Here is a 27776-nt window from a genome sequence, read left to right on the forward strand (position 1 = left end):
CTCTGGAGTCCGTTTGGACTCCTGTCAGCCGTCCCTGTTTCCAAAATATAAAACTAAGACCAGCTTACTGTGCTGGAGGCTCTTGTTCAGAATCTGTTTTATAAAATAAACGTCTCCAGATGTAGTTGCTCTATGCAGAGGGTTGCCAAGGTGGTGGGGCTCAGACTCGAGTATATTGATTACAAATGGACTCTGCAGACCACAGTGCTGTGAGCTGTGCGGTTTCCTTTTCCAGAAGCTCCATCGCCTGAAGCAGAATTTCGGTGTATGTTCTCTCAGACGTAACAGCCAGCCTCTAACGAAGCTCAGCAACTCAGTTATTCCCACCCTGGCCCCTTACATCTGTCCACAGTGTCTCTGTCTGTGGTGGCTTAGAATCTTGGGTTCTTCCACGGAAACTGCAGAATGTATCAGGCACCGCCGTATGTCGGTCTTTTAGCATGTTGGCCACCTCACGTGATGGAAGTCGAGTTCACCTCAGCCTCGTCCTGGGGTGTTACGTTAAACCTCCCAGCTCAGCTTCACACCTGTAACACGGGGATAGTGACATCTGTCTCGTTAAGTGAGGTGAGAGTTGACTGTCACAGCTGGTGGACTTTTGAACACGCTGGTTTCCTTCTTCGGTTCCTGTTACACGCTTGGATTCTCTGTCTTGCGTGTGAACGTTAGTTTAAGAGTAGAAGTGACGTACCAGGAGCGACGGGCTGAGTGCTTTTTCATTGAACATTCGTGTTACTTGAATTAAAAATCAGTTCCTTAAGGTCTGGGCATGTACGGGACAGCCCCATGAGGGTGAGTCCAGACAGCGCGCAATTTAAGGTCGCGCTCCTAATAAGAGGGCAGGACGTCCCCCTGAGCAGGCGGGGACGCCACGCTCACTCGGGCCGGACGCCGACCTCCACCTGCAAGCGCGCCTCCACTCACGGATGTTTTCTCTTGCTTCCAGGGTGGCTGCGCTGGCTCTGGCTGTGGGAAATGCGACTGCCACGGAGTGAAGGGACAAAAGGTGAGTGGCCGCGACTCAGGTGACAACAGGTCCTCTTGAATTGCCATCACCATGGAAGTCATTAGAAACATCGTTAAAACAACCGCATGCTCGGCAAGCCACGTTCAAGCCTTGTCGCTATTTCAGTGATTTCCCGAGACGAACACGCCCGGGGCAAAGCCGGGCTCAGTAGTGCTTTCGAGGACGCTTAATAGCTCTTTCCCAAAGACTGTGACAGCTAGCGGCCTCAACGGTGAAAAAGAGCCTTGGCTGAGTCTCCCGCTTTGCCTCCGGGGTTGGGGGGGGGGGGCGGGTGTGTCGGCAAGGAGTCTGTTCCTCAGTAGTGTTCTTTGGAATTAGTGCGTAAGAACTAAACATCTCCTTTCTCTGAAAAAAGAAAAGGTTTCTATTGAACTTAGGAGCCCTCTGTTTGAATTAGTGTTTTTGAACAAGTTTTAATTAATAACATACTTGCCTAGATTTATTCACAAAATAGGAAATATTTATCATTCCCCAGATGTAAAGTGTATTCCTCTTAGAAGTGCTCCTGCTGCCTCTCACCTAAGCGTCACAGATCTGGATAAAGACCATTTTCTCTTGAAGGCAGGTGGGATGTGTGCACTTCAGCTGTTCTGAGAAAGGCTGTTTACCCAGGGACAGTGTAGCATCCTGTAACTGTCGGGGAGTCACCGTAGAAACCAGGTGTGGCTGTGAGAAAACATGGCCGCTGGGCCAGTTGGTGGGACACATGGCAGCGGGGCCCATGTGGATAGGGGGAGGGCGCCCCGTGGACCTCTGCCCACCTACAGGGGGCTGGAGGTGCGTCCAGCCGGGCCAGTGTGCGAATTCTCTTGCTCCTGACCTGCCCAGGGCTTGTGGGATCCCAGACTCACACTTTTGAAATTCAGCCCATTCTACTTTATGGAAAACTCATTTCTGTTCAGCTATTTGGTCAAGTACCAACATCATTCTTTAAAAAAAAAAATATGCTGGCGGCTGGTGACCCCAGCATCACCTGGGTAGGTTTTGAGTAAGTGAAGTTTGTGGAAACATTTTTATGTGACTCACTGTCAACTTTATCAGCTACAATTCATTTCCGTGTGCTGTTTGTTCACCCACCTGGGACGTTTTTCTGGCCACTTCCAGGGGGAATCCTCAAGCACACAGGCAGGTATGTTCATGCCACAAAGGGTCTTTCGTGTGTGTGTGTCTTCCTTGAATTACACACACAGCACACTGAACAAGCAAAGAAATCCCTGAAACTATAAAAAAGTGGAACTTTCAGACAGCAGCAAACAGGAACTGAAGACCTGTACCGACACTTCTGGGCTTGCTTTGTAACTCAAAGTGTCAGGGTTTGGAGAGGGGCAGGTGGGCTTGGCATCTCTCACTCGTGAAGAGAACAGGGTCCATTCCAGCGACTTGGCTGGGCTTCCCCTCCCCTCTGGCAGCTGCAGACCCTGGCGGTCCTCCTCCGCGGCTCTGTGGGTGTGTTCTAGCCTGATGCATTGAAACTTCAACCCCAGATCTACCCATCATATTGGACAAGGTCGACTTAGCCAGGTGTAGCTTTCTGAATGTTTTTGGCTGATTTCTTCCTGACTGGATGACAGCTGGTCAGGGACACGTCCTGTGTCACTGCAGAGCCAGTTAAACGTCTTTGGAGAAGGTGGGACATATCTCACTCACAGGGAGCGTCTCCCATCCACCCAAAAAAGAAAGGGTCTTGAAGCATTTTTTTTCAAATCTGAAGGTGAGGAGGCCCTTGCTGTGGCCAACACGCTCGGCTGGGCCGGGTCTGTGCTGGCCAGGGCCCTGGAGCGCACTGTAGGGCCCTCGGGGCTGCCTGCCCGCCCGGCATGGGCGGGTCCGGGGGGCAGAGCGTGGAACGGAAGATGTGCCGTCAGCCTGGCTGCCTTCCGGGAAGGAGCGCTCGGGCCAGCGTCCCCCTGCGGCCAACCTAAGCCATGACGTTGGAGAGAGTTCCCGCCGGGACTGGGGCGGACGATGTGGGCTTCCGCTGTCCCTGCCGACCAAGCCTCCAGAAGATTCCCCAGCAGGTGAGCCTGACACCCGGGCTGCAGGACTTCTGTGATGCCTCCTGGCCTGGCCTCCCCGCTCAGCCCTCCGTCTCCTCCACTGCCCGGTTGGGTTTTGTACGTGATGGTTCAATAAAGACTATTTAAAATAAAAATACCGGCAAGCTATAGGTTAAACCATTTTGAATCTGTGTTTTAAAAGGCCTAAGCTATTGAATGGATCCAGAAGCTCCCTTGAAATTTAGAAGAGGAGTTAAATGCTTTAGTATTATGTCTTTTCACAGAAATCGGAGCTGTCTTTCCTCCCTTTGAGTGTAAATATTTCAGGTCCCTGGTTCACAAAGCAGGAGCAAGGAAGAGGTCCTTCCTCCCACTGCAAGAGGAAACTTTAAACTTCCACTAATTGTCTTGGATGTGATGTTAGAAGAGTCAGTTTAGTGGCAGGAAACACCCAGAGCTCGACTGGGCCGGGCCGGCAGCTCTGGTTCCCTGTCTCTCGTCCCAAGGTCAGATAATAAAGGAGTGATTCTTGGCCACACGTCAGCAAGAGAGGTGGGTCCTCCTCAGCCACCACCGTTCTCGAAGCGGGTCCCAGACATGCTAATTGGTGCAAATGCACAGAGAATAAAGGGTTGACCGTCACAGAATTTAAATCAAGTGGTTCAAACCACAGGCCCACTTTTGAGCCACTAATGAATGTTTTCAACTCTCATGGAAGTTATTTTGCTGTTTGCAGATGCCTGCAAGTTAAATGAATTTCGACTTGCTTTTAGAGATAGGATAAGAGAAGCCACATAACTCAGAGTTAGTTACCTGCCCGGGACAGCATCAACCACCTGTGGAATTTGGTCATCGTTGTTTCTGAGACATACCTCCTTGAGGAACACGTTGACCTGTTGGCTACTCAGAATTCACCAACGGAAGCTGGAATGTCTCCGGCATAAACTGCCAGATTTCGTCTGGCTGAGGCCTGCTTTCCATGGAGACGTGACTGACAGACAGGACGTCTTCTGTTCTCCAGATGATGTTCATGTCGCAGTTCACTGGCAGTTTTATAATCTCATAGTTATCGACGTAACACTGAGGCTCTTGCTCTGAGTCCAGCACTTAAATTCACCAGCCTTTCCCTGGATCTGTCTTTGCTGGGTTGTTTATTTTCCCACTTCCTTGGCTGGCCACTCAGATCTTCAAATGTCTTCTCTAGGTAACAAATTTGGGTTTGTACACAATGGCTTCATGTCTTTCCAGAGGCCTCAGCAGCGTGGGAATATTTTCTGCTTAAACTGATTAGGGTTTGAATGCTTGCCTAGGCAGAAAGAGCCCAAAGTCAAGCTCTTCTTTTGCTCGATAACCTGATTTTCTCAGCCATCTGAGGCAGCAGGAGAGGCAGCCCCTTGCCGGGAGTCACTGCTGTGTGCCTGGGGGTGCACCGTTTACACTTTGCCAGCAGAGGGGCTGCACAAGAAGCCCCTCCCTCACATGTTTGGCCAGGGGAGCCCATGCTCGTGTAGAGCTGTCATTCTGTCCTGCGACCCCGCAGTGTGCAAAGGGAAAGCTTCAGGTACCTGGAGAGGTGAGAGGCATGTGACATGACATAGTTAAGGGCATCTGATCAAATTGCAGGGGGAGCAGCTGAGAAGAGAGCAGTCCCAGGGCCTGGGGCCATATGTGAAGGGCCAGCTTCCTGGATGGGGTAGGACCTAGGGGTCTCACGTGTTCACGGATTCACCAGACCCACTCGGATGTCGAATGTCATGTCACCCATCTGCATGAAGGCATGAGCTGAGTTGGAGCATGCTAATCAAGACAATGGCGCCTGTGGGCTGTTGAAGGATGCTGTCCTAGATGAGGCCCGATGGTTCCCGACGCAGTGACTTCCCCAAGCCGCAGTCTTGAGCACACAGAGCGTCTTCATTAAGCAGAACTGTAGTGTTTCTAAGGGATAATGAGGGCTGCGTGGGTATCTCATAACTTCTCAGAACACTTTGACCTGCTGGTACACAGATCCTTGCCAAGGACGTGGGGAAGAAGCACATTACCCCATAATTCACTCATTAGACCGTCTGTAAATCACAGCCCCTGTCCGTACACCGAGTCATCAGATAGTCCCGTCCTAGGCTGCATTCGAAGCGGACAGCTTTGCAGATGGAATTTCTGTCTTTTTGTCTAAAGCACGCGGCTCCACTGATTTGAAAGGGTTGGGAAAGTCTGGCCGACCTGGAAGGGACTCTGTTTCCAGCCCTGGACATCTGGGGGAGAAGCCAGTGTCGCTTCTCTCTCGTTGCCGCGGCAGCCGGTCTGGGGCTTTACCAGCCGTCCACCTCCTGTGTGTGCCGGACAGTCAGTAGCTGTCCTGCGTCAGCCTCCGTGTAAACCTGCCTGTCTGCATCTTACATCCAGTTACAACCTCTGCTCTGTTACACACAGCAGATCTTGGCCAGAACAGAAACATCCTGGCTTTGGAGGGTCAGAGCGACAAAGAGAAAGGGGCTGCTGTGTACTGGCCGTCTCCTGGGTGAGGCGCAGTGCTGGGTCTTTTTACACTTATTACTGTTATTATTATACCCATTTTACAGCTGGGGAGACCAGCCAGCCCAGGGTTTCTCAGCTTGACACTGCTGACAACTGAGTGGGTGGTTTTTCGCTGCGGGGTGCCTTGTGCCCTGTGGGGTGCTGTAGCTGCATCCATGGCCTCCACGCACCAGACACCAGTGGCTCCCTCCTGCCCTGGCAGTGCCACTGAAATGTCCCCAGGTAAAGCCAAATGTCTCCGGGGACTGGGGGCAAACTCAGCCTGGATTGAGAGCCACTGAACTGGCCCAGGCTCTTACAGGGAAGGAGAGAAAGATGCCAGAATCCAGGTGCCAATCAGAGCACAAATCGCGCTTCAAGACAAGAAGATCCTGACTTGGTCCAGCCGGAGGAACTTGTGGTTCAGAATATTCTGGAGTCTCCAGCAAGCTCCCGTTGCTCTAAAACTGAACCAGTGGCTTATACGCTGCTCTGCTGACCAAGGAAAGCAGACCATCTGAAGACCTCTAAGCGGGTGGTGGTGGAGGGACCGCTGGAGCATCACAGAGAAGTGAGCCTATGTCTGTGGGGCTGTAGGTGGACTGACCCCCCAGTTTCTGCTCTAGAGGAGCGTTCCCTGGGCCGCCTAGTTAAGCAGGTGACCACGGGGAGCCACCTTGTCTGTGATGTGGAGCAGGTCCGAGGTCGTCTGCCCACGTCTCAGCCCCACCCTCACCCGAGGCAGGTTAGGGGAAGCCCAGCCCACGTAACCAGCATTCCCTCAGCTTCAGTGGATGCTTGGTCCTCCAGTGTTCAGGATAAAAGCTGGAAGGGAGAACACACCCACTAAGCGAGTCTGCTACGTTGTGTCAAGGATGCCCTGCACCGGCGTTGTGGGGATGGGGTCTCCCGCAGCCCCTCCCTTCAGGGAATCCTGGTGTAGTCTCTGTGCTGTAGGAAATTCATCCCTCTGGTTAAGAGGGAGCATCTCTGCTGTGTGCTGGGCACGTCTCCTTGACTTCCCAGGGGGCGAATCTGGCCATATTTCTCACGCGTGCTGGGCATCGCCAAAGACCAGGGTCCTCAACTTCACCATCAGCCGCGTCTCCACCGGGCAAGATGCATCTTCTCTTTCCTCCCCATCGGCTACTTTGAGTAGCCGAGGGGTGAATCGCTCAGCATTAGGCTCTCGGAGGTAGTGAAGCAAGTGGTCTTCACCCCTCTTTCTCAAGGACACACTAAATAAGAGAAAAGTGTGTGCAAAGAGCACTGTAATCCAACCATATCCAAACACCGGAGGAGAGGCTGAACTTCCGTCTTCCCGTGTGCACTGTTTGACGTTGATTATTTCCCGCTAGCCACTGTCCCCAGAGACTCTGCGGTGCCTCCACGGCTGGGAGTTTAGGTGTCCACCTGCCCGTCTCAACGCCCTGGCCGTTGCTGTGCTGTGTTGCAGTGACAGCCACAGATGCTTCAGGAGCGAACACTCCTTTCGATAAAAGGATCTTATTTTCTCCAAGATCAGAAATATGGGAGATCTTAAATCACAAGGAAAATTCATTTTTGAGGCAGAGATTGTATATTATTGCCATTTTTTGAGAATTCAGTCTTCATTTATACCCATATTTATTTCAATGATCTTTCTTTTAATTTACACCCGGAAATGAAAGAAAGAGCTTTGTGTGACTTTATATGTCAACCAGTTATTCTTGTTTCATTTCTTAGTGCTCTTAGTATCTGTGTAGACTAGACTTGAGCTCACAAGGATTATTAAAGAACCAGCTTCTCTGGCTATTATTTCATAGTAGAATATTGAAAATTTCTTTCCCATAAGTTAAATTTCACCATGGTTCTAAATGTTAAAGGTGTCATGTTTCTTCCTAGATATTTTATTTTATTCTCAAGTAAATCAAAGTAAATAATTTTGTGTAAACTCTCTGAAGCTTTGGATGAATTAACTGAATCGGACTGATCATAATTAATTCATAATTTATTTATTAAGCATGAACTCTGTGGGAGACACCACACCACATTTGAATTAGTAAGAATTTCAAGATCTAGTGTATTTAAAAGGAAATCCCAGAGTGAGGGTATAGCTCCAGTGGCAGAGCACATGCTCAGCACACACAAGGTCCTGGGTTTGGTCCCTAGGACCGCCTCTAAAAACAAACCAACCAACCTAATTACCTCTCTTCCCAAAAATTAAAAAAAAATTCCATTTTCTTACTCCCCAGATGTGAAATAAATGAAGTCAAAATGCAGGAAAAAGTGCTCTTACTGTGTATGACACAGTAGGGGGTTTATTTAATAAAATGAAGGCTTGTTGAGCATGTTTGAAATACTTGCATTGTTCCTGAGACTGATCGGATCGCTTTATTTTCATGTGTTCTGAGCATCCCTGAAAGGCAGTACGTCCAGGAAAAAACGTCTTGTTGAACAAGAGCCTGGGTCCTAGCGTGAGTCCACTGTCTGCTGGCTGAGTGTGTTCCATCAAGTCATTTTGACCAGGCTATCCTCAGAAGGGGGTGACCTTTGACCTGCAGTCTCCCAGTGTTGCTAAAAGGGTGCAGTGAAAGGTGAGGTGCCTAAAGCCCTTAGGACATCTAAAATGTTGTGTGTGTGTGTGCACGTCATCTTAGCAGGAGCTGAATTTTAAAGGTGGGATAAATCTGAGGACAGAGTTGTGTGCTGGTCCAGCTGGAGACGGACTCTCAGATGTGAAGACGTGGGTGTGCGCCGTCGAGCTGAGACGTCTCAGTTCCCAGAGGAAGCTTGGAGAGGGAAGGAGCGGACAGAGCTCTCCCAGCACCTCAATTAGAGTGCTTTATGATGGCTTTAGAAGTGTAGTAACATTGTTAGGAAGTTTGTTTGTGGCTTTTGGATGCTTCTGGTGGAGGGAAAATGGGATGTGCTCACTTGGGAGGTCTGTCTGGAAATACCGTCCAACTCCCAGTCAGCGCTGGGGTTTTATCATCCATTTCCGGACTCATTGTCCCTTAAAATACAAGAGGAACCAACTCGCCCTTTATTCGCTCTCCTGGTGTTTCAGGTACCCCTGTAGGGTTTTGCTGTTAACTGCCTTCCCTGACATACGTGTATAATGACACGCTTTGTCCAGACGCCTCTCCTCCCCCGGCCAACTTGCCTTGTTCTAGGTGTTTTTAAGGGGAACCCTTGAGAAGTGGCATTTTATTTTTTGCCACGTCATGGATTCCGACACCCCAGGGGCCTGCTTTCGTCACTTTGGGGGCTGCTGCTGTCCGCTGCAGGAGCTGAGGCCTCGTCTTCCCACGAGCTGGGTGTGTGGGTGAATATACATTCTTCTCCTTTTCCACGGTGTTTTTTCTGGTGTCTCGCGATGCTGAGACTGTTTCCAGATGTCTCTTATTTCCACATGCTGCACATGAGTCATCATCTGGCAAAGTCATCGTGAGAATCAGCGTGGGCTCCCACATTCACCTGCTTTTGACTTTCTTGATAGTTCTTTGAAAATAAAGGATTTTAAAAAATTATGCTTGAATCCAAGAGTCAAGTATCAACAGTACACCACAGGGAAGCCATTCAAAGCAGATCCATACTAAGTGGGTTTATTTTGTTCTGCACACAAGGCCCCCTGTGGGCGACTTCCTGTGCTTTGGGGGCACTGAAGTGTGTGCTCCCTGGAGCACAAGAGGGACAGTGAGCCCCCCCACCCGGTGTCCACCTCGTCCTCCCGTCTCTCTCCACCACATAAACTCTGCCCCTTCGCCACATGCTCCTGGGACTTGTTAAACCTGCGATAGATTATAGTCACGCAAAAAAATCTACAGTTTTTGGTTTGAAACTGGATCTGGAAGTCATCTAATCCAGTGCATCTTTAAAAATAGAGTTGATTTTGTTTCCATGTTTAGAAGGCGTAGCAGAAAATGAAGCGTCGTGAATGGGATAGTGTGTCCGGGGCTTTTCAAGCCCAGAACATCTCATGTGAGTGGACGCTGTCATCAGCGACGCCCGGGCCTGGGAGGTCTTCCTCTTGTCTGGGGATGGAACTAATTATTATTATTATTTTGGTGAATATCATCCCAACAAAACACTGGTTAGCGGGATTTAGCTTTCTTTTGGAAGGAGCAAAATGAGGCTGGAGGTTTTCATTCAAGATCAGAGACTCCACATAAAACAAACTCTGGCGGAGGAGAGCTGTGCGGTGAGATTCTCCTCCCGTTTGTCGGTTGGCATCATGAGCCTGCAAAATACGTTGCCAGACGACGTGGAGCGACGCGGGGGGGCTTTTGCCGTGTGAGCGGGGGCGCTGCCCCGGCGCGGCGGGCGCCGAGACGGAGGGGACGGGGGGCCAGAGGGGACGGGGGGGCCCAGCGCAGCCCGCGGGGAGCAGGAGGCCCCTCAGCGACCACCGAGAGCCAGAACCAGGCTCCAGATCTTGATCTCCTAGTGTTTGTCACGTTTGCCCTGGTTCGGGGTAGAAAACTGGGCGCTATGGGAAACCATCGTGGACGGCGTGTCCCCCTCACCCCCGCTCACCTTCTCACCTCCACACCCAGGACCCCCGGTCATGAAGGGCAGGGCGGGTGTCTTGGTGTGAGCCCTTGGGAGCCGCTCTCGCCTTAAGCTGATGGGTGTTTCACGGGCGAGGGTGGGAGGCACCTCGGTGAGTCTCGCTCCCAGACCGCCTGTCTCCCAGCCTGCGAGGCTGGGGAACGATGGATGTTCTTCTGCATCCAGATGTGGCCCCTTTTCTCCTGGCCCACGGCCTTTCATAGGCATTGCTGTAGGAACCCTCTTGTGTGGCTGACGTGGGTGGTGGGTGTTTGGGGGCGCCCCTCCCTGACAAGGAGTCGGAGCTGCAGAGGTCTGGCATCTGAACCCCAATACAGAGGCGCTCGGCGGAGAGCAGCGCAGCCTGGTGGGCTCCGAGCCGCATGGGCCGAGCGCTGGGCGTGCCCGGGGGGGCTGCGACCCCGCACCCCAGGAGGCCCACTGGGGCGCCCTGCCTCCCTGGCTTTGCAGCCCTCTGGGTGTGGGACATGCAGCTCCTGCAGGAGGCACTGACCTGGCAGCTAACTGAGTGCCTTGTCCTCCAGGGCAGACGTCACCTATGGCTGCAGGGAAGCTTCCAGAAAATTTAATGACAGCGTTGTGAAGATGGGCTGGGGCCATGGAGTCGGCTGATGCTCCTTCTCATGGACCTGAGAGTGCTAATCTCTCTGAGGAGCTTGGTCCTCCAGGCCCCGGTGGGTCCAGGGCTGCGGGGACAGGAGCTGAAGCCGAGATCTCGGGGTGCAATGCCCCCACCACCCCCAGGGATCTGAAGACACGCTGGTGCCCCTGGACTTGGCCTGGGGTTGGGGGCTCATACACTCACCGTGTGGACCACACCACACTCTCCTCTTTCCTTTCTTTTTAGCAGTTCTGCTCTTTCTATTCCTCCCACCATGGATTCTTGCTCCTGCCCCATCAGTGGTCGGGTTCACCGCCTCTGCTCAGCGGCACAGGTGGACCCGTTCTCCTGTGCAGTGCCCCTCAGCATGCCTCTCATGACACGTTCTCTGGGGCCTGCCTTCCTCTCTGTATCTCCCCTGTGCACACACACGCTCTCGCACGTGCTTTTTTCCTGGACCACCCTCCCCTGCTGTCTAGTTGGAACCCTCCCCACCCTGGTTTCAAGCCTGTTTTCCTTTTTCTGCATCTTCAGCGTTGGAGGTCACTGCTCTGGACTCATCTGGGTGTGGGGCTGTGGGAAGTGGGCAGGGGGGCCAGGGGGACCAGGTCCGGAGGGTGACATGAGAGCCAGCAGGGTGGGCGCTGCGGCCACCTGCACGTGAGAAGCAGCAAAGCTCTTTATGGGGCAGTGGTCGGGGTGGGGGCACCAGGGCAGCGTGGGCCTCGGGGAGGCCCAGGGCGCCCCGCCTTTACATGAGGATGGGGGTTTATCCTGCGCTGCTTCCCGGGATGTAGGCCATGCCTCCCCCCACGTCCTCGCCGCCTCCTGTCAGGATGTGATATGTGGCAGTTCTCTTTATCTGTCTCTTTGTGATTGGTCTAGGCACTCTGATTTAAAGTTGAAATTCTCCAACAGCAAGGACTCTGAGCTCTGAAACCTTCCGAATGGAAGTGCCTGCTCACTCTGACTTCAGGTCTCCCCTGTAGATGCCAGAGGCTCTGAGGAGTGGTGCTGGCCCTGGCCTTTCTAGAGGAGAATGTAGTTTACCAGAAGGAGCGCTGGCATGTGGTCAGCGTCAGGAGGCATCCTTCATCTGAGGCGGAGGAAGGTCAGCCGTAACGGGTTCTGACTCTGGAAGCAGACGTTTCCTGTGTCAAATTCTTCCTCGATGATGTTGGCGGGGTGGGGGGGGCGGGGAAGGGGACGTGATTCAGCAGTATTTAGCTAATGTGCCACCATCATGTGTTTTTCCAGCCTGCTGATGTGAAAGCTGAAGCTTCTTGGGTCCCATTTGCCATCTGGTTTTTCTCCCCATTTTCTGTTTTGAAAAACCCCGTGAACCCCGCGTGGAGGGATGGTGGATGGGAACCACGGTCTGCTCTCCTCTCTGCGTGTGTGTTTTCCATGTCCTCGCCTGTTCCGTCTTCCAGTTCTGAAATCTCCCCTGGGGCTGGGAGGTCGGCTCTGGTATGAGGTCCAGTCACTGAAATGGTCCTGCCTTCCTGCCATCTGTCTCTGACGGTCTTGTCACTGGGAGAGTCCTGGAAGGGAGGGGGAAGTAGGTTGTCATTAGCAGAACAGTGGTGGGAATAACGCTTCCCGTCCTTTCATGGCCTACTTCTGTGAAGTTACGTTCTTAACCCAGAAGGTCTGTGGTTAATTTGAAATGAAAGTTCCCCGACTTGGGAGCAGTTCTTCCTCTGGGGACACGTCTCCTCGCGGAGAGACCTGAGGCACAGCGTGGAGAGGACGGGCCTCCCTGCTGTGCATGTGAGGGCTGGCCCGTGTGCCGACTGATGCTTCAGACAAGGTGCTCTGCTCAGTCAGCAGCTCTAGAATTCCGGTTTTGAGGAAGGAATTTGCTTCCCTCGGTGACAGATAAGAACGTGCGCATGTCAGTTTCCATCCTATCAAACACTCTTCGGACCCCGGCCCCTCTCCTGCGGCCTTTCCTGTGCCCCATCACGTAGTTACGTGGAGGTTCTGGAAGACGGTCGGTGCCCATTTCAGAAGGACCCTCTTCTCGTTTACTCAGCACTGGGCACACTGAGTGGTGACTGTCTGGCTCCTGAGTTGTGCCCGGTCCTGCCTTCCCGCATCCCAGCCGCCCCGCCCAGTGGGGACCCTGGATGGGGATGTCCAGAGCCAGAGGTCGCCAGGCAGGGCTGGCCTTCTGGAGGGGACTTCGGGGACCGGGAGGGCGGGCCGGGCTCCGGCTTCATCCATAGAGCAGGGCTCCGTGTGGCTCTTCCTAGCCGTCACTGCCATATTTATTTTTCTGAAATTCCAGACCTAGATCACCAACGGCGGAGTGTTTACATGGATGTCAGACAGCTGTTGGATGATTACTTTTCATCTGCTTCTCCACAGAAAGATCCTTCCAAGGATGCCTGGGGGCTCCCATGGGCTTGGAATTCCCGTGGGAGCTCAGGAATTTTACAACATTAGCCGTTTTACATCTGGGGCGGGAGACGAGGGAAGGCCACTTCAGGGAACTTGACTGGCCAGCCACCTCTTGCCGGAGAGGAAGTGCCCCTGTGGTTGCACTGGGTGCCCCGGACCCCCACGGTGGGGAGCATGGGGGGGCATTGCCGGGGGTGTGGCCCGACTTTTCTCTTCAAACGCCCCCCTCCCCCTCCCCATCCGGTCAGTCTCTGTTTCTCTCTAACACACTTACACGTTGGGTCATCTGTCTTCAAAGTGTTTTTATTTTTAATTTAAATACAGAACACATGGGAAAATGTCACACATCTTTCAATTCTACAATCTAGCATCTATTTTTATGAGAAGGTTAATATCTCTGAATTTACAAACTGTACACAAGTTTGTCTGTTTCTGCAACTTAGCTCCCAGCCAAAGAATATATTTCAGTCTGTTGGCATTCAGGAATTTAGGGAAAAAAGCAAGGAACTATCTTACAAATCAAATCTTTAAAACCTCTGCAAAATAGTTACAGTAAAGATGGCACTAAATAAGATGCTACTAATTAAAATTGTTAATAATTTAGCCACATCCCAGGGTAAAACATACGTCCACATTACATTTTGAAAACAGGTCGCCAATTCTGTGAACACCGAGGGGAAGGGAAGGCTATTTTTAAGTGTTTAAGCTGGAGCTATTTATCGTGTTAATGGTACACCCTTATTTTCACTGACTGTGCAATTATATGCTTTTCTTATCTATTCAGTTTTAAAATCAGTCTTGACCAAAAGCTCCCCTTCAACATGTTGCTTAATTCCTTTCCTCTTATGTTTTAAAAGAATTAATGGTGTTTACTGAAACTCAGTTAAAACTCAGTTGTTAATTAGGACTGATCTGACCCTGACTCTTCAGATTCATGAGGCTAAGCTAACAGTGTGTTTGCTTTGCCAGCATTGTGCTGTTATGTGGGCAACTTTGATCTGTCCTGTTTTAAGCCCTTTGAAACTGTCCTGATCCTTCAGATTCTGAGCTAGATTAATGACGTCTTGCCATTAATGCAACATGTTGGGGGAGATGTTATTAACCATGGGATACAGTCAAGGAACTTGGTTGGAGGAAAGGAAGTCATTGGTGGGGCATCAAAACAGACATGTGTTCTCAGAGCCTTATGGACTAAAAAGGAAGAGAAGGGTCCTGGGGCCTCCTTCAGCGCAGCTGGACAAGTTGGTGACATGGCAGCCTCGCAAAACTCAGGATGACATGGGAGAATAAACAGAATGTCCTGGGCTTGAAAAGAATTAATGTCAAATGTACTCATTAAGGGAAACAAACAAACAAACAAACAACCTTGTGCATAACATAAGGGAGGAATTTCTTAAAACTGTCGTGTTTTTTACATACTCAAGAAATTTTTCTTTTCCTTTGTCCAGTTTAGCCACAAAAAACAAGAATGAGATAATTTGTGGGTCGTGACCGATAGCAAGAAGAGACGACATCGCATTTTCATTCTCTTTTAAGGTGTTGTGTGGCTTTGTAGGAAAGGCAGCTGTCCTGATGGGCATGCAAGTCTTAATGACAAAGCAGAGGTGTTTAACAGACTGCAGTCGGAGGAGTTCTGTTCGTGGTGCTCTGCCCAGTGGTCCCTGCAATGCGAAGTAACTGAACACTCCATCAGATCTGACCCTTAAGAGAGTCCTATCAGGGAGGAGGCGGGTGGAGGGGTCCCGCCTGACAGAGGGCACGGGTGTCGGGGAGTCCAAGCGATTGGGGTGGGAACGAGGACGAAATCCGTTGGTTCTTAAGTCAGGGTTCTTTCTCCATCACACGGCGTTATCTTTGGAGTCACTGACACGAGAACAGAGAAGGCAGGACCCCCAGCGCTCCATTCGCTCACCCGGAGCAGAGATACCTATTTCTGCAGCCAAGCTTGAAAACAGGACTTGCTCCCGGCACCTCTTGGGGGGCGTCTGTGACTTCCTCGGAATCTGTAACATGTTGTGTTTCCTTATTCACTCGTGAATGTTTGTTTCATGGGCACCTACGTACTGGGTTCCGCCGGTGCTCGGTGCTGGGGGCCAGGGAATGCCCCCTGGCAGGATACCTGTGAAACCCAATTTTAATAGATAATTGCATTTAACACATTCTTTAAGAAAAAAAGAAAAAGGAAAAAAATTTTCTTAATTACCAGTTGGCAATTTCTCTCAAGGTTATACCTAAAGGATACCCAGCATGCTTCTTATATTAGTCATTGTAACCATTATTGTCAGGATAGCTTTTGCATTTTTCACATTTATTGTTAGCAAAAAAAAAAAAAAAAACCCCAAAACACAAAAAACCCAAAAAACCCTCCATGACCTAGATTGTGGCATTTCCTGACTTTTATGTGCCCTAATTTTGCTCAGGATGCACGCACTTCCAGGACCCTGTTACACACCCACATTCATTTTCAAGTTCAAGTTAATAACATCCTTAGCTGTGGTAACAAGAAACTCTCCAAGGACTGTTTAGGCATTGTGCGTTAATCGTTTGCTAGTAACATAGAATACATCTCTTTAAATCTCAAGGTTGTGGTTTTGGAGGGAGTAAAACTAAAGCAAAGTGTCTTTTTGAATAAAAAAAGATGGATTTTTTTTTTTCTGGTCTAAACTCAGAAAAAAACCCAGCTAACCTCTTGTTTCTTTGTTTTCAGTTATTTACATTTCTGCAGTCTCACTGCTTCCCTGCAGTCTTTTAAGACATGACATAGGATTTGGATAAATCTCTTGGAACTTTAAAAAAATACTTTACTTTTTTTTTTTTTAAATGTTTAGTAAGCAACTACTTTATTTTGGGGGAGGGAAAGGGAATTAGGTTTATTTATTTGTTTTTTTAGTGGAGGTGCCGGGGATTGACCTCACACATGCTAAGCATGTGCTCTACCACTGAGCTCTATACCCTCCTCGCTCAAGGAGTTTGAAAACAAAGAAAAGGCATTTGTGCTGGTGGATAAAGGTGCAATTTTGCAGGCAGGTTCTCCGCAGCTCTTAGGCTTTAAGTGCCCTCGGGGGTGGTTTCCTGCAGCTCTGTGCACTTTAGACAAGGCCAGCCTGCTGGGCCAATGCCAAGCTGCAGCTGGGTCTTGCCCCCTACCGCTGCAGTGCCCAACATGCGCAACTGTCCAGAGCCACCGCGGTGAGGGTCCGAGCTGCAGTCAGGCACTTTTTATGTCTGTATTGTTTTTCTGCTTTGAAAGACAATGTTTAAGTCTAGACTGAATGTAAGGTACTAGGTTTAGGCAGAAACATTCATGATTTTGATTTTCATGAGAGCCCTAGGTGAAATCATTATTATCACCTTTTGGGGAAGCTATAAAAATCTGGATGGATTTTTTCCCCTTCATAAATGGCAAAAATCAAAAGAATGGAATAAATTACCTTAAGTATATGTTTTCTGTAAACTTGTAGTAGAAGGGAACAAAGGAGAGCCTTCAAATAAATTTTCCTCGCAGTTGGATGTTTAGAAACCACTTTTCAGAGACCTCCATACGATCATGTTTGTGTCTGTTTTATGCATGTTTCGTAGGACTTAACTTTTTCTGCATGTGCTACTTGCATGCAGTCACTTAGAAAACGGAATTCACTTCCCCTCTGCATTATTGTTAGATTCAAGTACTCTTAGTTTATTTTAAAAAAAATGGATGAAAAAAACAATCTGAAAAGTATCCACAATTCTCATTATTTCTGGGGTCACAGCATTTACCTGTCATTTAACAGCCTCAGCGTTCAGGTGGCTAGTTTTATATTTAATTTTAATTACATTTTTAATTGTAATTAAAATTCTTTCTTTCCCTTAGAATTATGTGTCTGAAACCTTAAGACACTGATTTCCTTAGCTGTGCCTGCACCAATTTCTTCAACAGCATTGGATGTTTAATATTAATATATTCAGATAATGAATATTTAAGGAAATAAAAGCTGCTTCAAGGTCCACTGGGGGAATTTCAGTTTGGGGGTCGGGGTGGGAAAGCGTGGTCCCCTATCGCCCTCTAGTGGCAGGAAGCCGGAGCCCCTGGGGGTTTTCCTGCACCAGCTCCAAAGCTCATGCCTCCTTCAGTGCCTCTTAATTTAACGGGACCCGTTAGATGTAAACGTTTTCTTCTGATCACTGTGTGTTAAGGAGTCCTTCCCCAAAGCAGGGATGTTTAGCTGAGATTCTATGGATGTGCCTGGGGTCTAGGGGATGGTAGGGTGGGGGATGAGTGAATGCAAGTATTTGAGGTGGAAGCAGCTGTCTCTAAGTGGGCTGGAAGACCGATGCTGCAGGGCGGGGGCACCGTGTGGACCGGGGAGGGGGCTGGAGGACGAGACACACTCAGGCTGAAGCCCAGAAGATAACGGATGCGGGTGAAGAGTTATTGGACCAGGGTCTACAGGAAAACTCAAGAGGGTTGAGCCTTCCATTGAAATCTGGACGTGCTGATAGAGCCTAAGGCCCGGAAGCACAACTGTGTTCCTGAGAACAGAACAGGCATTTGGTTGCCGTAGATGGGAACATGGAAATAAGCTGTCAATTAAAGATTAACTGTTTCAGGAAATGTGTGCACACGATGTGACTGAATACACCCGCAAGACTTGGGAAAAACATTATCAAACATTTTTTTATTTCTGATTTGAAAAGCTGACTGCTTCAGGGGAATGACCTTAAATATTTATACTTAAAATATTTTAAACAGATTACTGCTTTGGAATAAGAACTAGTGAAAGAGTTTTAGACTGTTTTTTTCAGAGAGAGTATGAGAGACAAATTACTGAAGAAAACTTTTGCGGCTGAAGACCCTTGCTAGTGCCTACAGCTTTAAAGTTTATGTTTCATCAGTGATACTCAGCTCTGGAATTTATAAGTCCTAAGAACTTTTGGAAAAATTTAAGGTTTTTTTTTTTTTTTTTGCCACCAACAATTTGTCAGCACTCACATTTGCCTATTGTTTTAGTGAGTTTTTTACTGGATCAGTGAAGTTGGACAGTTCATTTGCTTTTAGATGGCTTTTGGAGAAGAGTTTTAAATTGTTTATACCAAGAAGGTACCTAGGGCTCTTTTGAGTTATTCGGGTTGAATGGTGATTCTCTGGAAAGAATTTTGTGAAGAACTCTTTATTTAAAAAGAATTCTTTCTAATTGAAGTGTAGTCAGTTTCCAATGTTGTGTCAGTTCCTGGTGGATGGCATCATAGTTCAGGAGTACGTATCTCACAAGGTGATGTGCAAAGCAGATTTTTGTAGACCAGGAAGTAGCTACAGATCTATTTCTTTGCAAATTGTTGACTCATCAAAAAACACTCATTTTGCATTACCTCTGTAAGGTTTATATTATGTATGATTTGAGCTTAGCTCTAACAACCAACTTCATAGCCATGTTGAAATTCCTAGAATTGTGCCAGAATTCATTGTGGGCTCAAATAATTTTCTGATCAGGATTTACTCAGCAGAAATCTACCCTTGAACACGGCCACTTGGACACAGTTCTGTGTTCAGTGCTGTGTCAGTGGGCATTGTGAAGTCAATGGACTGTCAGCTGGGCGTGGACGGACCTTATCCGTAAGATGGACTTATCCACAGGGGTTGGGATTTCTCTGTTTAAGAGCCCTGATGTGGAAAGCCCAGAGTAAAAGCTGCCGTCCAGGTGTGGGCAGCGAGAGAAAAGTCTTCTGCTTCGCTTCCTAGACATCCGGCCAACTCCTTTCCCAAAGCTCAGCACCCAGTCTGTCCCGTTCTTCCTACACCCCGACAGCCTGCAGCTTCAGAATTCTCGGGAGAAAGCCACCACAAGCCTGGCGACGCTCAGAGGGTGGAGGGGCCAGGGGCTCGTGGTGAGGGCCACGTAGGATGCGCTCTGCCCATGCAGCCGCTGTGGGTTGGAAGAGGCAGGTGGGTCCAGGGGGAGCACATGAAGGTTATGGGTTAAGGAGCTTTTTCCCCCCTTATATACAACTTTCTGATTCCTCTCATCCTTTGCATTGTAAAGATGAGGATTGTTCTCATTTCCAGGAAAAGTCTCTTAAACGCTCATCTCACCCCACCCCAGATGTAACTGTTAAAGCCACACATCTGCTGAAGACCCGCTAGGCAGAGATGCCTAATATTGACTATCTCAAGTGAAACATCACCGGGGCTTGAGGGAGAAGAGTTCGTGGGACAAAGATAGGGAAGGAGCAGCCAGGCTTTGGGGGCTCGACTGTTTACCCCTTCCTGCTTTAATGTTACAACGTGAAATGCAAGAAGCAACAGTGATGCTGCAGGGGTCACGCGAACACAGTCTTCAGTATTGTGTTTGCAGAAATGCCATCTACTTTAGATGAGCACACGCGGTCTTTTAAGAATCCAGGCACATGTCTCATGGTGCAAAAGAGGGGGAGCGTCCACGTCTTCCCCTTGGGAGGCCCGGGCCTTCCAGGGTCCTCCTTGCACATCTCCCCCGCCCCTCCTCTGCGGCCATGGCAGTATTTCTGTCCCGATGTTAAGCTTCGTGGTGTGGATGGAACCCAACGGGCCCTCGTCACAGAGTTTTTCCATGACCCCGTGACACGGATGGGCGCCTTCCCACCACTTTCCCAGCTGCATCTTCAGGAAGCGGTCCTGCAGATGTCTGATGGTTGTTGGGCTCGAGGAATGGGGCTTGTGGAATTTTTGGCTCCGTCCCCAAGTCATCCATTGACTGTGACCCGCCATCCGAGGTCGCGTCCCCATCACTGAACCCTTGGTGAGCTCTGGCTCCACAGGCAGACACTTTCGTTCCCTCAGTTATTTGCAGCCTGGCTTGGAAATGGGAAACTCAGGCTCCAGAAACAGCTGACCCGGTGTCCTGTCCCGTCCGCAGCTCTCCCTCCTGTTGCTGCTTCTGCCCGTGGCGTGTCCGTTGGCCAGCCTCTAACGGTGCCCGTGGGGCTTTCTGGGAAGGGAGACCGGGATCCCCCCCGCCCAGCACCCACATTTTACTATGTTTCAAAGGTTGTAGGCTACGTAGGTAGACGCCTACCTCATCCTTTGTTCCTGTTACACTGCTGGTTAGTTCCTCATCCGTCTCCCAACTTTTATTGGGTTCAAAGTTGGTGCCAAATGCTGAGTGAATAAACTATATCCCTGCCTTTAAAGTACTGACTTCCAGGAGGTGGACGCCCCGCTGCAGAACGTCTCCGTCCGCATCCCGGCGGGGTGTGTCCTAACGGGTGGACGCGAGCACGTGCAGATGGCGTGCCCGGCACAGTCAGTCCCCGCGACGGAGCCCAGCGCCCTGGCCGCTGGTTTCCTTGGGCTTCAGTCCCTTGCGGACATCCATGATTGTATTGCTTTAAATTTGAAAAATTAATTCAAAATTTGACTTAAAGATAGTGGTCCCATGTTGGCCGTTGAAAGAAGCATAAGACGGCCTCTGACAGTGAGATTTTTGAGGACTGCTTATCTCGATCTGCTTCGTGGCGAGTTTGGGTCTTGCTGTGGGTGGTTCTGTCGCCCTGTATCACCCTTAGAACGTCTGCACTGTTTCAGCCTCACCATCTTGGGGGCTTTGTGTTTGGGTATTTAACTAAAATTTGAAGGAAACTATATTCTAGCATTTGATTTCTATCATGAACTTGTTTCTAGATGTATTTTAAGAGGAAGGGACATAATTTTATTATAAAATCCTTTTTATTGCCATATTTTATGGATTAAAAAAAAAGTATGTCCTTCTGTAGACAACATTATGCAAAATTTTTAAGTTGCTCCATGCATGGAACTCTATTTCCTTCCTAATTTAGAATGGCTAATTTGAACGCCAAGATTATTCGCCGTGGCTCTGTGCTTTCATCTTTTTTTATTTTTCTGCTTTTACTTTTATTTGCATTTATTTTTTGCTGAATTTATTCCCAGGCCATAAGTTTTTGTTTCATCAGTTTCTTCTGGGATATCTTTTTCTTCTGTGCAACCTCTGCTTCTGGTTTAGGAACCATCTGCTCTTTTTCAGTAGGGATCACCTCAGCGTGGCAGGGAGAGCTCGTGTAAGGGTCGATCCGACCGTGAGCTCTGTGAGTCCTGCGCCACAGCTCGGGAGCTCTGTTCACCTGGATGTGCTCCGTGACCAGAGAACCTCCATCCAAGCCCTTAAGTTCAGCATTGCTTTCTGCATTCTTGAGCACGTGCAGTAAAACTCAGCCCTCTTTCTGGAGCACTGACCCCGTGTCCAGCCCCGCTGTTCTGCCTGGGCACGCCTACCAGCTCCACCACTGTAACGGCAGAACGGCACACGTTGCTTCTGTAAAGTGACGCCCTTCAGGTACTTGGTGGCCTTTCGGACATGAGCACCCTTAACGGCCTGGGCAGTTTCACGAGTGCTCTTAAAGTGAACGCGAAGATTTGAAACTCTTGATTTGCATGATTTTGTGGGGTTTCCTGGGTCAAGTGAATAGCAAACCATTTTTCGAGGTCACCTCAGGCCGCCTACCGGAAAAGGAAGAAGCTCTATGCTTTCATCTTTGTAGCATTTTGTTTCTTTTTCTCCTCAAATTCTGAATTTCATCCTTTGGGGATACAGTGATAATCATTTCCACTGTTGGTGTATAACCTTTTTTTGATTAGTGCGGTGACATGCACTGACATTCACAAAGAAACCGTCAAGTGCAGTCGCATCAGAGCGTTCTGTGTCGTGCTGCGCGGGCCTCAGCGCCCAGTGCTGTGCTCACAGTGGTTGTGGCTTCCACGCTGGCTGCCACGTCCTCTGGGACTGGTCCTCTGGCGCATCGTGGGGAAGGGGTGACTCAGGGGTCCTGTCTCTCCGTGGTTTTCACTGTGCACATCCTGTGCTGAACCCCAGCAGACGAGAGGGCACATCTGTGGCATTGCTCTGGGGGCGGCAGAGTCTGGCTTGGGAGGGACTGGAACGGATGACCATTGCATGACTGGTGCAGCTCTTCCTTCGTCCCGTCACCTTCGTGGAGATCTGCCGGAAGCTCGGAGGCACAGTCTGGCCCCTGTCCAGCGTGTGCTGCTTGCCAGCTGATTGTGTGGCTGTTTGAATGCTTATCCTGTCCGTTTGCTCTGGTGCCCAGAATAGTCTTGGACAGGGTATGGGATGTTAGATTATTCATTTGCCTTTTTGTTTGAACAAAAGATTAGGAAAGTTAAAATAAAAAACTGTGAGATGGCAAAGCGGTGTTCACGGAGGAGTCACTTCCTCTCTGGCTCCTTAATTTCAAAACTCTTGGGATATGGGGATCGCTTACGTGTTCCGGTGACATTTGGGAAAGAATGTGGTCTTGTGGTGAAACCACGGACCGGGAATTCAGATTTCGGAATTCGGCTCCCAGGAGCCCGCGGGGTCACCCAGTGACATGTGACACGTCAGGAAGGCACCGGAACCCTAATTTCTCCATCTGTGAATTGGACATAAAAGGGGCTAACTTGATGGCGGTGAATCGTTGGAGATTTGCTGGGAACCGGCTTGCTCTAGTGACCTAGAAAAAACACAGGCTGTGTGGAGGCTGACCTCATTTCTATTTTTGGCTTTGGTGCTGACTCAGTGAGAAACTGGTAGAAATCAGCTAATCTGGCTCTGGGCCTCCATGCATTCCACGATTAGAATAAGAATTATAAAATCTTATCTGCACGGGGCCTCATAGTGACCGTGCGGGTGCTAACGCGGGACTGAAAATACAGCACCAAATGCACGCGAGGGCCTGTCGGCTACGCGCCTGCCACGCTTCCTTCCCATCGCAGGTTGTCTGAGGAGACCCAGTTCAGTGCTCAGTTATGTTTCAGCCGGCTCTTTGCAGCTCAGCCCTGTTCTGGTCTGGGGAGAATTTGCCCACACTGGAATGAAGGGAGGAGGTGGTGGGGTGTCAGCCCGTCCCTGGCTCGTCTTCTGTGCGGTTGGACCTGATGTTGTCTTTGGTTAAGAAGGAATGTATTTAAGGAGCTTTACAGGTGACCGGGTCTTGGTCTGAGAATGTGCTTCTTCCCCAGGTAGCGCAGGCCTCGGGGAGGCGGGCCGGTGCCGCGTCGGGGCCTGGGCCGGGCGCTGGGGGAGGTGCCAGCAGGCTTCTGCTGGTGGTCCCCGAGTGCGGCTGGTCCGGGGAGGGGGGGCAAACTGCAGGGCTCAATTTCCTTTACTCCGGTTAGTATTTGATGGTCTCCTCGGGTTTGAAAGTTTCCAGATTCGCCCACACGCTGTTTCTGGCCTCCCGGCTCTTGCCGTGACGCCCGCGCTCCATGGAGGCCCAGTGGTCGGAGTCCAAGTTCAGAACCACACTTCTGCATTTCAGAAAACGACCCTGGGAGTTTTTGTGCTGGGTCCTGTGTGCAAGGCTGAAAAGCTTTCAGTCACTCCAGGGTCCGTGCCGTCTGGGGGGTGAATGTTTGTATTACGGAGCCTGTCGCTTGCCGGCTCACTTGGGCTTCGGGCTGACGAGCCGCGAGGAACGTTCGGGGCGCTGGGGAACACCCCCCTCCTGCCTGTGTCCCAAAAGCTCCAAAGTGCCTTCTGCTTTTTAAAATCAGTGAAAGATGGTTACCACATCTTCCCAGTTTGTGTTGTGAGATTATATTGAAGTCCACACACGGCGGAGAAAGTGGGTTTTCCTGGGTTCTTGTGAAGCTTATGAGCCTTTCCCTGTTGGCAGCTCAGTACAACCGTCTTCCTCCAGCATCGCTCACCGGGCCACAGCCCGCCGGCGCCCGCGGAGGGAACCGCATTTCCAGGAGCAAACAGTAACGCCTCATTTCTCCGTGTCGTTGTCCCAGTACTTCTCCTGGTTAGCTTCTCCGTCCTTGTCACCATGTGCTCACCGTCATCCTGCCTCAGTGGCCTTCTCTCTTCTCTTCATGCCTGCAGTTTGCCTTCACCCTTCAAGGGCCGGCTTCCGGCTCGGAATCCCAGGGTTTCTGAATTACAGTCACGTGTGTGCCCTGAATAACAGTCATCCTTTCAAAAATAAAGTCTGTTTCGTCTTGCTCCACAAGTGCAGAGACCATAATGAAACCTTGATTCCACCTTTGCAAACAGAAAACAAAAAAACAAAACACTTCCTGGAGGTGCTCGTGGAAACCTGTCTTCAGGCTGCTGACCGCACAGGGTGTCTCGGCACCTGTGCCGCTGCTGCCGCGGGGAGCCACGCCTCGGCGCCCCCGGAGGGCGGGCTGGGCTCCTGTCCCCTCACAAAACCCCGGCGCTCTGTCTGCTGACAACAAGGAGGTGCCACTGGTCAAATGAGGCTAGAAACAACTCTGTGAAGGGAATCCTTTATTTTATGTACTCAACAAATTGTTTAGCATTTAGAAAATGCAAAAAGCACAGGGCCAGGCATCTCACATGAACACTGCGGCCCTGGAGGAGCTCGCAGACGGCAGAGAAGCGTCTGCTGAGAGGGGGACGCAGCTGACGGCATCTTTCTCAGACGCCCGCGGTGGGCTTGATGCTGGACGATGCTGAGAGAGGCTGGTGTCTGATCTCCTTCCTCTGTTTCCTCCCACCCGCCCTTGGTCTGATTGGTTCCTTCCTCCTCCGCAGGGAGAAAGAGGCCTCCCGGGTTTACAAGGTGTCATCGGGTTTCCGGGGATGCAGGGACCCGAGGGGCCGCAGGGACCACCAGGACAAAAGGTGAGCTTGGCTGTCATGAGTGCGGGGGGGGGTGGACTCCAGATGGCCTGTGTTCTTGTGACGCGTGGTCATGACGGCATTTCTGTTTGCTCCAGGGTGACACCGGAGAACCAGGACTGCCAGGGACGAAAGGGACAAGAGTGAGTACAGTTGTCATCACGCTGGTGCCGAGCATGGTGGTCGCCGCTCACACAGCGGTGCTTCCCTGCGAGGGCTCCTCTCCCTCCCCCCAGACGACCCCCGCCCCACCTCTTTCCCCTCTGCCGCCCCCTCGGGCTGCCCCTCCCTGGGGACTCAGACCCAAGGAGCACGGAGCCCACATCCTGGGCCGCTCCCTCCTTGTCCTCTTCGCTCGCGTTTTCTCCCATTCCAAGAATGCAGACTTTGAAAGTAGAAAAAGGGGGAGACGCTGGGAAATGTAAACGTTTTAAACCTATCATTGTTACTTAGTTGAAAGGGAAGTGTACCCAGTGACCTGCGCTCCTGGGTCCTTAGGGCAGAAGACAGGGGATAACCTCGTAACTGTCTGGGGTGGAGAAGATGCGAATTTCAGCCAGAAATAACTTGGAGTCTCTTCTCCCAGTGAACTGACTTATGCCATGCACTCCCCTCCCCAACTGCTGGAAATTTTAATGTGAATTGTCTTTATATCCATCAATCATCTGAAAATTACAAAGGATGAAATGAGGGCAGAGCTATTTTGTGGGTGTGCAGCCTTGATTTTAGAAGTGATTAATCATCAGCTTTTGGTGTAGATTCGCTGTGGAAACTCGAGACCATCTGCCTCCCTGGGCTGGGCTCTCGGACCCTCCCCTGCCGAACGCCCTGTCTGTTTAGAGTAGATGTTCAGGATGCCAAAGGTTAGGGTCTGGCACCCTTAGCCAGGTGGATCAGCTGGAGTAAATGAGGTTCTCCAATGACCAATGAAAACTCTCTCATCTCCATCCCTGCAGGGACCCCCAGGAGCATCTGGTTACCCTGGAAACCCGGGACTTCCTGTATGTATATAAAACGCACCTGCTTCCTTTCTGAGACATTTGATGAGAGTGCTGGCCCCGTCCATCAGGTGACTTTCTGTTTTGGTTACCCCTTCACTTTGTTAATTGCAGGGTATTCCTGGCCAAGATGGTCCCCCGGGTCCCCCAGGTATCCCAGGATGCAACGGGACGAAGGTAAATTTAGAGCCGGGACCCTCCCCGCCTGATGCATGTCTGCCTCACTTTGCGCACGCAGAAGTCGGGCGGAGTCGTGCTGTGAACAGAGTTTTAGTTGCCGCAGCTGCAGTTACATGCCTTACACCTTTATTTGTTGAGGAAACACAGTCTTCCCACATTTAATGCTCAGGAAAGACATCACTGTGCCTTTCCATTTTGTAGACTTTTACCCTAAAATTGCTTGAAACCCTAAATTTCTTACCCGTAATCTATTACTAAAGCAAATAAGAGAATTATCTGTATTCTTGTATTATTCTTGTCCTTGTTAATTATATTCTCAACTATATTCCTGCATTGTAAGCAGCACTGAGCCATGTAGCTTGTGACAATTTTGAGAAAATGGTTTTAACCAACAAATGAAGCCTCCCTGAAGAGCAGGGTAGAGAGACCGATGGGGGTGTCTGGGGTGATGGGGGCATCTGGGGTGACTTCCTGTTGCCTTGTTCGCCCTCGAGAGTGACTGTTTGCTGTCCCCCCCAGGGTGACAGAGGGCCTGTTGGGCCTCCGGGTTTGCCTGGATTCGCTGGAAATCCCGTGAGTATAGGGTTGTCAAGTTAAGAATTTCTTCCTTTGGTCATAATTTCTCTTTTCTCATTTTATTACCTTTCCTTTTTTTTTTTTTTTATTTGCATTTATGTCTTAATGCTAATGATGTTTTGAGAAAAAGGAAACTAATACCAGCTTTTTCTTTCCTAGGGACCACCGGGGTTACCAGGAATGAAGGTACGCGTTTTATGTTACTGTATTCATTACAAGAGTCTGTTTAAAACAGACGCCGTAAAAATAAATGCACTGCAAACCACTTTGGTTGATCGATTGCCTGTGTACATATTTACGTGTTTGCGGCACTGAAAGAGAATTCAGTCCTATACTTTCAGTGCTATGTACAGTTTCTTAGGTAGGAAATAGGCAGTGAAGGGGAGCATGGGGTGATGGTAAATACAAGCAGATGTGAGTCCACGATGCTCCTCTGCCAGAGCCGTGGGCAGTGCTGTCAGCAGGGCTGTGCAGGGACGTGGGCCCGCAGCGTGCGTGTGTGTAGTCCGTGCATGTCACGTGTATGCCACACACTTACACAGCAGCAGGGGGGAAGGGAGAAGTAATTCAAATATATTTTAAGTATACTGAGATAAAATAAATCCTTATTTTCAGAAGTGGCGTGGTTGTCGGGGTTGGCAAGCCCACAGTCCGTGGGGCAGGGATGCCAGCTGGGGACCAGGCGAGAGCGGTGGTCCAGCTCGGGGGCCGTCCGTAGGCAGGCCTCCCTTCTTCACAGGAATCAGTACTTTTTCTCTTAAGGCCGTCAGCCTGTTACTCCTGAGGTTTTCAGTTTCTTTCCTTAAATACCAGTATTTGTGACTCTCTCCTGTTTTTCCACCCCACAGGGGGACCCCGGTGAAATCCTCGGCCATGTACCTGGGACCCTGCTGAAAGGCGAAAGAGGGTTCCCTGGACCCCCCGGAGCGCCGGTACGCAGTTGCTAAGTAACTCGAAGCACATGCCGAGTCTCCTCCCAGTTTGCGTTTTAATTCTTTTCTTTCTTGGCGAATTACAGGGCTCACCAGGACTGCCAGGGCTGCAAGGCCCCGTCGGCCCTCCGGGATTCACGGGCCCTCCCGTAAGTTTGGGGGGGACATCTCTCTGTGGCCAGTCGTTCAGAGAACAACTGTGTTGAGGTGTGAAAGATGTAAAATGGGACGGGAACTTCGCCCTCTCTTAATGATCTCCTTAATTTGGATTCGAGAATGAGCTTCCTTCTTAGGGAGTGTGTGACCGGTGCTCACGGCCTACATCTTCCCAGAGCGGGGGAAAGGGGTAACTCACACTGGTACCACGTGCCAAGGC

The 27776-nt window shown here is 50.2% G+C and overlaps 1 protein-coding gene and 1 pseudogene across 1 annotated transcript in view; one reads left to right on the forward strand and one right to left on the reverse strand.

Annotated features, from left to right (window-relative positions):
* Positions 1-27776, forward strand: part of COL4A1 (collagen type IV alpha 1 chain) — a 129022-nt gene that overhangs the window by 49272 nt on the left and 51974 nt on the right. The window contains exons 2-10 of the mRNA XM_031466313.2: positions 947-1006; positions 24628-24717; positions 24813-24857; positions 25671-25715; positions 25827-25889; positions 26412-26465; positions 26628-26654; positions 27317-27400; positions 27487-27549. Coding sequence (XP_031322173.2) covers positions 947-1006; positions 24628-24717; positions 24813-24857; positions 25671-25715; positions 25827-25889; positions 26412-26465; positions 26628-26654; positions 27317-27400; positions 27487-27549 — 531 coding nt within the window. The remainder of the gene's footprint in view (positions 1-946; positions 1007-24627; positions 24718-24812; positions 24858-25670; positions 25716-25826; positions 25890-26411; positions 26466-26627; positions 26655-27316; positions 27401-27486; positions 27550-27776) is intronic.
* On the reverse strand, positions 20944-21540 carry LOC105094079 (large ribosomal subunit protein uL22-like; annotated as a pseudogene).

The sequence above is a fragment of the Camelus dromedarius genome, chromosome 13 (assembly GCF_036321535.1).
Source record: "Camelus dromedarius isolate mCamDro1 chromosome 13, mCamDro1.pat, whole genome shotgun sequence".
Taxonomy (NCBI): Eukaryota; Metazoa; Chordata; class Mammalia; order Artiodactyla; family Camelidae; genus Camelus; species Camelus dromedarius.